Raw genomic sequence first — 10,613 nt, 5'->3', positions numbered from 1 at the left:
GTTCCATTACATCTAATTTTTTTTTAAGTGTCCAGCGACCACGAACCCACCCTTCTATCTAGTGCCCAAAGGCTCGGTTTATTCCGTTCTGAGGGCGGAGCAGGGGGAGACCCCTTCCAGGGAACCTCGTCTCGTGACTAGCCGAGCCGCTCGCAGAGAAAGAAGCGCGAGGCAAGGGAAGGGGCGGGGCGGGGCGGAGAGGCGGTGTTGCGGGCGCGCCCACCTCCTTTGCGCGGTGACGTTTTTCTGACTCTCCCCCTGGTGGCTGCCTGCTCCCTCCGCCTTCTTCCCTCCACCACTGCCGCCTCAGAGACCGTGACCCGCAACCGTGTCGCCGCTTCTGTTGCCCTTGCGTGCCATTTCCTCCTCCTCCGCTTCGGTGGCGATGTGACTATCCTCTCCTGGCTCGGCCCGCCCCGGCTGCGCGGCGAACATGGCGGAGGTGAGTGAAAGCTGCGGGCGGCGACGAGGGGGATGGAGGGAGGAGGAGGAGGAGGAGGCCGGAGGAGAGGAGTCCGGGCCCGGCCGGGAACTTGTTGCGCGGGTGCTGCCTACCTCTGTGCTTCTGCTTCCCACAAGTTAGTTACAGTCGGTGGGACGAAGGTCCTAAGACGGGCCTGGGTGGCGCGTTGCGTGCGAAACTTGCTGCCCAAACGTCACCCATCGTCCGTGAGGACGCATCGGCCTTCCTGGAACTTGAGGGGGTGGGTGGAGGGACGACCTGGAAGTGAGGGGAACGAGAAGGAAGCAATGGCTCTCCCTTGTTGGGGATGGAAGGAGGGGGCTATTTATCATTGAGAGGTGGGAGGGAAATACGATCTCTTCCTGTTTGGGACAGTCAGGATTCACTCAACTTGTTCTTTTATTTCCTGGGAGGTCTGTGTGGGAGGAGAAGATAATGGGGCTAATTAAGAAAGCTTTTCTTCGGTTTTGTCAGTGAAGATGCATTTTGGTAAAAGATTTCAGTCATATATTTTGGAAGGGAAAGGGATTCTTGCTCCGAATGTTTGCTCCTTCTGTAAGGTATGTGAGCGTCTTGTCTTGTACAGCCTATTCTTAGGCAACACTGAATTATAATGTATTATAATTTCATAATATTGCTATATACATATTTTTTAATTGTAGAAGCTAAAAATTTTAAACACAATGTTTAGGGTAAGGTGGTTTGCACAAGTGATTGAACAGTGGTTTGAATCTGGATTTTCCTCGGCCATAATGAACAGTTACAGTAATTAAATCATGCTGGTTCCCATCAAAATTAAGAAATTGTTTTAGCACATGTTTGGTTCAAAATGGAAGATACAATATATGTGGTACTGAAATTTAAACACTGTTTGAGCACAGAAATTAGAAATTCTTTAGTATGGGAATAAAGTCTTGAGAGCAGACTTGTAACTTATGCCAGCTCTTTATCTGTCCAGTGATGAAAGGGATATGAGTGTTCCATGTGGATTCATCCATCTGTTGACTTTTCTAAGAGGGAAGAATCACATCAATAAGTGTCCTGTTGGCCTCCACCTGTAGAGAAAACAGGTGCACACTTGCTCCACCTGACATATTGCATTGCTTCCTAGAAAACTGTCTGAAACAGGCTTTTGTCGTTTTCAGTAACACTCATCTTCAAGTGATCATGCTCTGTTCCTGCAAGTGTCCAAATCACCTTCCATTTAACTTCCCAGCACTTAAATGTATGCAAATGTCCCCTCTATTTACTTCCCAATCACATCTTTTTGTATTTCTGTGCTTTTTAAAGAACTCGCAGTAAACTATAGTAACTGTAGCAATAAGTTATTTGAAAGGGTGAGGGTAGTTAATAGCTCTTCTTTCTGGAGTAGCTGGAGACTCAGAGATGCTTGCCACTTTCTACCCTTTATTGATGCTTTTCAGTTGACTGGAGTCAATAGGTCTCTGGCGGCTATGAAGAAATTAGTCTGTATACATTATTTCCTTGTCTATCTGTTACCTACTCCTCTGTTAGCTGAAACAGGCAAGCAGATTGGCCAGCAAAATTTTACATAGTGAAATTTGCAAATGCACAGGAGTGTACTTGCAAAAGTTCAACAGAAATAATAAATATAAAAAACCTATGGGCACAATTGTACAATTTACTAAGTCAAAAATATTTTAATAAACACACAATTAACTCTGCTTTTGTGAGCCCTTGAAAAAGCCCCAACCTGCCCTCTAAGTGGTGAATGAAAAGGGGTAGTGATTATAGCAGGGCAGAGGAGATAAGAAGGGCTCCGCTGTGAAGGACGTTGGAGGATACTGTCAGGAAGATGGAGGGGAAAGGAAGGGGAGAGCAAGCTCCAGTTAGCTTGATCATCTGACAGGTCCACCTTGGGTTGTTCTGTCAACAATCCACACTTTGCAGCTTATTTGCAGGGTGCCTTAGTGTGATGTCTGAATGCCACCTAAGAGTAACAGATTTGAAGAGCAATCTGTGCAAGTAAGTACATCCCTTTGCCAGCCCCTAAAAGGTATTAAAACAAGCCACACAAACTTGATTTGGAAATGCATTTCAGAGCTTGGGCAAACACATCTGAGAGTCTGTACTCTGGTGCAACAGGGCCCACTGCTACTGGCTGCCACCATTTGAGAGTAGAATAAACCCAATCTCCTCAAGTTCCCAGGCATTCATGACCCCTTTGGGATGACTAGAATGCCACAGGATTGTTTGTGTTGGGCTTCTTTGCTGCCCACTTGTATCCTTTAAGGGAGCCAGCTAGATTTCAGGTTGTAGTTAGCACATTGCATGCAACATAGGTGTTACTACAGCATATCATAATGCAAAAACTAGGCATACCTCTTGTGAATCACCCCCTTTTACTTGGAAAGCACACTATCTGGGTTTTGGTAGAAACAGGGTAAAAGGTTTACTAAGGATTCGGGGAAAGGGACAGAAAGGGAAAAGGTTTGGTCTGATTCTGAGCCCATACCAACAGAACAGTTCAAGGAGCACATCAGTTTCAATGTAGGAGAAATAAGGAGTTCAAAGCAACAAATCAGTGGCAAAGATCAAAACAAGAAAATACAGTCCAGCAGCAGAGCCTTATGCTAAATTGCCTACCCGGTTCCTAGGAGACCTACTTCATCACTTCTGGTGTTCCTGGTGCCTTTAGCAGGATGTCTCCCCAATGCACTTTGGCTAGGCATCCACACATGTGTGCCTGCACTGGATAAACTTTGGCCAATCTTTCCTGGGCCTGCTGCAAGCTCTCTTACTTCCAGGGAGACTTGCTCCTGGCACTTGTGCTGGGACATGAAAGCTTCCACACTTACTTTCTCAATGGCTTATATCTCTTCTGGTTCAGGCAACCTGGGTGGAGATTTCAGGGGAATTTCTTGTTTGCATGCTTGCTTACTGTTCAGTGATGGTTGTCTCCAGCTCTAAGATAGATCTAGGGGATTGTTCAGGCACCTGTACTGTTTACTATTGAACAGATCAGCTAACTGGCTGTGCTTGGTGTATAGATGCCCTCATCCAAGTCATCTGCATCACAATGTCCGAGTCAGATAATTCACCTCCCTCTTAAGCAGAGGCATGCAATTGATTGCAAGAAGGAAGGTTTCTGTCTCTTGTACCAGGGTAAGATGGGAGACAGCAAAGTTTGGCTGAGTGGGCCAATTTTTAAAAAGTCATGAAGAAGTATGGAGAACGGTGGACTATGATTTGTAATTCAGCTTTTAAAAAACAACTTGCTTTTGAAAGCTAGGAATTTCCACTTTAAAGACCAACTGCTGCTAGTTCTGGTAGTGGCTGTTTTTTGTAGAAAGAACTTTTCCCAGTTTTGGCTGAGGGAAAGTATCAGATTTCAACATACATCTTCTCTTATGAAACATATCACTTGGCATGGAGATGTCTTCTTGTCAAAGAAATTTATACATTCCTTAAGTGAAAACACCCATTTTAGTGTAGAAATAATAAAAAAAGTGGGGGTGGTAGTTGTTGTTGTAGTTTTTATTTTTATTTTTTTGTGGACAATACGATACATTCACATGTTAATTGTGAATATGTCATATTGTAAATATTTATAAGACCAAATAAGAATACATATAGATATTATGATATCTTGCAAATATCAATAGTCATTTGGAAAATTAGCAAGTAGGTCCTAGATTCAATGAGAAAAATGTCCAATTTGGTGTGAATGAGAAGTTTAAAAATCGTTAGAGATGCTTGAAATCACAACATTTTGGTATTAGCAGTATACTATTTTCATATTATTGGCTTTATATGTTGATTTAGTATATGAGGCATCACAGTTGCAGAGTAATGTACAAAGTCATCTCATATTTCGTGAATTTTGTGAATTAGTAGCACCTGCCTATATTTTGTGAATTCTTTAATTGATGTTGCTGTTCCCAGTAAAAATGCACAAATTCAAAAATATGTTTTGATACAGTATAAAACTGAACAGACATAATGGAAACCTTTTACATTTGAAATTGAACCTTTTGGCTGAAGTACCTGGTGCATTGATCATGTAAGATGCCTTAAGTCACTCTTTGTACACCTTGTCTGCAGCACTTGTACAGGCATGATAACATTATGACCATTAAAGGAATTCACAAAGGCCAGTAATCTGCAATGCAAGTAAACTTCTGCATTGTAATTCTATGCATATTTATTTAGAAGTCCTGTTTAGTTCAATGGGACTTACACTCTAATGTGTATGTTTAGGATTACAGCATAAACTCCTAGTGTACTTTGGAAAGTAACATTCTATTCTGCAAGATAAGTATTGTGGTTAGAAACATTCATGGCTAGAACCACCCACTCAAGGAAAGGGTATGAATGGAGCTTTGAAAAAGCAAATTGCAAGTATTTAAAGAGGCATGATGTCATCATTATGGGGGACTTCAATTTCCCCAATATCTGTTGGGAGACAAATTCTGCCAAACATGGCCCCTCCAAAAAAATCTTAACATGTGTTGCTAATAATGTTCTCCTATAGAAAGTGGAGGAAGGAATGGCTGTCCTTGACGTTACACTAACCAACAGGAAGTCATAGTGGACCAAGTGACTGTTACGAGAACTCTGGGAGAATGCAATCATGCCTTACTTGAATTTTCAGTAATAAAGGAAGCTAAAACTAACTGTAGTGAAACATGTATCCTGGATGTCAAAAAAGTCAACTTTAACACATTCAGGATGATAAACAAAGTCCCATGGCAAGCCACTCTAAGGGAAAAGGAGCACAAGAACGGTAGGATATCATAAAAGAAATGCTTAAAGCACAACTACAGTCGATTCAAATAAGGAAAAGGAGTAGTAGGCTACAGAGGAAGCCCATGTGGCTTCACAAAAAGCTAAGAGATAATCCAGAAACAAAAAGGGACTTGTATGAGGGTGGAAGAAGATCATGCTACAATTGAAGAAAATGAGTAGCAAGGAACTGCAGAGATAATGTCAGGAAGGCTAAAGTGATGAACAAACTGAGGCTAGCAAGGGGAGCAAAAGGCAACAAAAAAGCCTTCTTCAAATACATCCAAAGCAAAAAACAGACTCAACGTGGATGGAGCAATGATAACAGATGACAAAGAAAGAAAAGGTAGAAGTGCTCAATTCCTACTTTGGCTCAACCTTTCCCCAAAAGAAGAACTATGACCATCCTGAAAATAGGAAGAACAAGCTGAAGGAGCAGGATAGCAGTCCCAAGATTGACAGGCAAATGGTTGAGGATCTTCTAATTGGGCTAAATGAGTTCAAATCTCCAGGGTCCAATGAACTTCAACCCAGAGTCATAAAAGAGCTAGGGGAAGAACTCTCAGAAATATTATCTTTCATCTTTGAGTATTCATGGAAGACAGGAGTTGTCCCTTTCTTCAAAAAGGGGAAAAAAGATGAACCTGGGAACTATAGACCAGTTACTCTGACATCAATCTCTGGAAAAATTCTGGAGCAGATTCTAAAACAAACAGTCTGCAAACACCTTGAAGACAATGCAGTGATTACCAGAACCAACATGGATTTCTCAAGAGCAAATCCTGTCACACTAATCTGATTTCATATTTTGACTGGATAACCTCCCAAATGGACTGTGATAGCGCTGTGGACAGAATCTAGATTTTAGTAAAGCCTTTGACAGACTGCTCCATGATGTTTGAATTACCAAATGATCAAAAAGTGGGCAAGATATTGCAACCATGAGGTGGATCTACAATTGGATGCAAAATTGGACTCAAAGAGTGCTCATCAATGGCACTTTCTCAAGCTGGCAAGAAGTGGCAAGTACTGTGCTGCAGGATTCAATCCTAGGATTGAACTCTTCAACATGCTTATGTTTGAGATGAGGAAGTACATGGAAAAATAAATGAATTTGCAGACAACACAAAGCTGGGTGGAGTAGCAAGTTCCCTGGATGACAGAGATAAGATTCAGGGTGACCTTGATTGGTTAGAATGCCAGGCAGAGAGCAACAGAATGAAATTCAGTAGGGACAAATGCCAGATTCTCCACTTGGGAACAAGAAACCAAATGCATTGGTACAAAATGGGGAATACTTGGCTCAGCAGTAATGCAAACAAGAAGGCTTTTGGGTTTATTGTAGATCACAAGCAAAATATGGGCCAACAATGTGATACAGCTGCAAAAAAGGCAAAGGCTAGTGACTTCTATAAAAAACAAGCTCTTAATAGTCTTGTTTCACATTAAAAGAATAAATGCATTCAAACTTTATTAAAAGACTACTTCAAAAGGCTTTACTTTTGAAAATGTATTATTGGTATTTTTAAGGTATGACTTGGTAAGAGTTTACCATGATTTGTTGTTCAGTTACAAAGTTGTGCCCAACTCTTTGCAACCCCGTGGACAACATTTCTCCATGTTCTCCTGTCCTCCACCATCCCCTAGAGTCTACCTAACCCCACACCCATCTCACCAGTGACCCCATCCAGCCACCTCAACCTCTGCCATTCCCTTCTCCTTTTGCCTTCAATCATTCCCAGCATCAGGATCTTTTCCAATGAGTCCTTCCTGTCATTAGGTGGCCAAAGTACATGAGCTTCAGCTTCAGTATCTATCTTTCTAAAGGACAGTCAGTGTTGATTTCCCTTAAGATTGACTGATTTGATTTCTTTCCCATCCAAGGGACTCTCAGGAGTTTTCTCCAGCACCACAATTCAAATGCATCAGTTCTTCAGTGCTCAGCCTTCCTACTGGTCCAACTTTCACAGCCATACTTTACAACTGGGAAAACCATAGCCTTGACTATACGCACTTTTGTTGGCAGGGTGATGTCTCTGCTTTATAATGTGCTTTCGAGATTTGGCATAGGTTTCCTCCCAAGGAGCAAGTGTCTTTTAATTTCTTGGCTGCAGCCAGGGTCTGCGGTGACCTAGGAGCCCCAGAAAATAAAATCTGTCACTACCTCCATATCTTCCCCATCTATTCGGTATGAAGGGATAGTAGTGGATGCCATGAAATTAGTTTTCTTAATGTTGGGTTTCATGCCAACTTTTGCACTGTCCTCTTTCACCTGCATCAAGAGACTTTTTAGTTCCTCTTCACTTTCTGCCATTAGACTGGTATTGTCTGCATATCTGAGGTTGTTGATACTTCTGGCAATCTTAATTCCAGTGTGTAATTCATCTAGCCTGGCCTTTTCAATGATTTACTCTGCATATAAGTTAAATTGGCAGGGGGACAGTATACAACCATGCTGTACTCCTTTCCCAATTTTGAACCAATCGGTAGTTCCATGTCCAGTTCTCACTGTTGCTACTTGACTCACATACAGGTTTCTCAAGAGACCAAAAAGATGGTCTAGTACTCCCATCTCTTTAAGAACTTGCCACAATTTGGTGTGATCTACACAATCAAAGCCCTTAGCGTAGTCAATGAAAAAAAAGTAGATATTTTTCTGGAACTCCCTAGCTTTCTCCATGATTCAGCAATTTGTTGGCAATTGATCTCTAGTTCCTCTGCCTCTTCAAAACCCTGCCCATAGTTCTTGTAGTTCTCGGTCCATGTACTGTTGAAGCCTAGCTTGTAGGATTTTGAGCATGACTTTGCTAGCGTGTGAAATGAGCGCAGTGGTATGGAAGTTTGATCATTATTTGGCATTGCCCTTCTTTGGGATTGGAATGTAAACTGATCTTTTCCAGTCCTGTGGCCACTGTTGAGTTTTCCAAATTTGTTGGCATATTGAGTGTAGCACTTAACATTGTTTTTTAGGGTTTTGAATAGCTCAGTTGGAATACTGTCTCCTCCACTAGTTTTGTGGTTGCTGAGACTTCCTAAGGCCCGTTTGATTTCACACTCCAGGAGGTCTGGCTTGAGGTCAGCAGCCACTCCATTGTGGTTATCAGAGACATTGAGATCTTTCTTGTATAGTTCTTCTGTGTACTCTTGCTTCCTATTTTTAATCTCTTCTACCTCTATTAGGTCCCTGCCATTTTTGTCCATTATCATGCCCATCTTTGCATGAAACGTTCCCTTCATATCTCCAATTTTCTTGAAGAGATCTCTAGTCTCCCATTCTGTTTCTTTGTACTGTTCATTTAAGAAGGCCTTCCTATCTATTCTAGCTATTCTCTGGAATTCATTTGAGTGTATCTTTCCCTTTCTCCCTTGCCTTTACTTTCCTTCTTTACTCAGCTATTTGTAAAGGCTCCTCGGACAGCCATTTTACTTTCTTGCATTTCTTTTTCTTTGGGGTGGTTTTTAGTTGCTACTTCCTGTTCAATGTTGTGAACGTCCATCCATAGTTCTTCAAGCACTCTGTCTAATTCCTTAAATCTATTTGTCACCTCCACTGTATATTCATAAGGAAAATGATTAAGGTCATACCTGAGTGGTCTAGTGGTTTTGCCTACTTTCTTCAACTTAAGTCTACATTTTGCAACAAGAAGCTCATGATCTGAGCCACAGTCAGCACCAGGTCTTGATTTTACTGACTGGATGGAGCTTCTCCATCTTTCGCTGCAGAGCACACAATCTGATTTCTGAGATGACCATCTGGTGATGTCCATGTGTAGTCATCTCTTGGGTTGGTGGAAAAGAGTGTTTGCCATGACCAGCATGTTCTCTTGACAAAACTCTGCTAGCTTTTGCCCTGCTTCATTTTATACTCCAACGGCAAACTTGCCTGTTATTCCGGGGTTTTTTTTTTTTTTTTTTTTTTGACGTCCTACTTTAGCATTCCTATCCCCTATGATGATAAGTACATTATTTTTCATTGTTCTTTCTAGAAGGTGTTGTAGGCCTTCATAGAACCGGTCAACTTTATCCTCTTCAGCATCAGTGGTTGGGGCATAGACTTGGACTACTGTGATGTTGAATGGTTTACCTTGGATTTGAACTGAGCCCCTTGTGTCATTTTGGACTGCTTTTCCTATTCTTTTATTGACTATAATGGCTACCCCATTTCTTCTGAATGATTCTTGCACACTGTAGTATATACAATGGTCATCTCAATTAAAGTAACCATTCCTGTCCATTTTAGTTCACTGATTCCCAAGATGTCGAAGTTCAGGCTTGTCATCTCATGTTTGACCACATCCAGCTTACCTTGATTCATAGATCATACATTCCAGGTTCCTATGCAGTATTGTTCGTTGCAACATCGGATTTTCCTTTCACCACCAGATACGTCCACAACTGAGTGTCCTTTTGGCTTTGACCCTGTTGCTTCATTCTTTCTGCTGCTACTAGTACTAGCCCTCTGATCTTCCTTATTAGTACATTGTACACCTTCCAACCTGAGGGACTCATCTTCTGGCATCATATTTTTTAGCCTTTTGGTACTGTCCATGGGGTTTTCATGGCAAGGATACTGGAGTGGGTTGCCATTTCCTTCTCCAGTGAGTCACCTTTTGTCAGAGCTGTCTGCCATGACCTGTCCATCTTGGGTGCCCATGCACAGCATAACTAATAGCTTCATTGTGCTACGGAAGCCCCTTTGCCATGGCAAGGCAGTGATGGGGATCATGATAGCGGCATATAAATGATGCAGAAATGGTCATTGTTTGAACCGAGTGAACCCAAACAACTTGTAACTGGATTCATGAATAACAACAACCCATGGCTTAAGCAACCCTGAGTTCACAACCCAACAAACTATTGATTCTCCTACTGAGTTATTTGTGGTTATACTGCCCTGTCCTGCTTTCCTCTCGCAAGGTGCCCAAGAGAGCTCACATAGTTTCCACCACTCTTTTATCCTCATAGCTCAACTCTAACCTGTGAGGTAGAATGAGTGACTAACCCCACATCACCCACTGAGCTTCATGGCCAAGTGGGGACTAGAACCCAGGGCCCTCATGTACTGAGTCTAACAGTGTAACCTCTATGCCACAGTTGAGAAAAATAACCAGGGGTTTGATAAAATCCATGGTTTGTTCAGTTGTCTGTCAGACAAACACTGGATAGGGCAACAAACCATGTGTTAACCATGGCTTAAATAAATAATGGGTAATTTTATATAAGCTAAAGAAGCAGAAAGGAACAACACTGAAAAGAAAAAGACCATATATTGTGTACTGGAAATATACATTTTTACAATATACACACATCTGCCTGTATTCTTATAAATTGAATCAGATACAGGATTTGCTTTCTACAATAAAAGAGAGGAGTTAGTAGAGGTCTAAAACTAATCTATACAGTG

The 10,613-nt window shown here is 41.8% G+C and overlaps 1 protein-coding gene across 2 annotated transcripts in view; it reads left to right on the top strand.

Moving 5' to 3' along the window:
• Window positions 1-228: 228 nt before the first annotated feature.
• The window catches only part of MIER1 (MIER1 transcriptional regulator), a 61,233-nt gene continuing 50,848 nt past the window's right edge, over window positions 229-10,613 (top strand). Inside the window, exon 1 of one of the 2 annotated variants that reach the window (XM_044440991.1) lies at window positions 229-442. In XM_044440991.1, the coding sequence (XP_044296926.1) occupies window positions 434-442 (9 nt within the window). In that variant the 5' untranslated portion in view covers window positions 229-433. The remainder of the gene's footprint in view (window positions 443-10,613) is intronic. The other variant, XM_044440994.1, reaches the window with a different exon arrangement.

Source organism: Varanus komodoensis, unplaced genomic scaffold (assembly GCF_004798865.1).
Source record: "Varanus komodoensis strain SLA01 unplaced genomic scaffold, ASM479886v1 scaffold1, whole genome shotgun sequence".
NCBI classification, from domain to species: domain Eukaryota; kingdom Metazoa; phylum Chordata; class Lepidosauria; order Squamata; family Varanidae; genus Varanus; species Varanus komodoensis.
The sequence above is the reverse complement of the archived record's forward strand: the minus strand, read 5'-3'. Positions and strand labels throughout refer to the sequence as shown.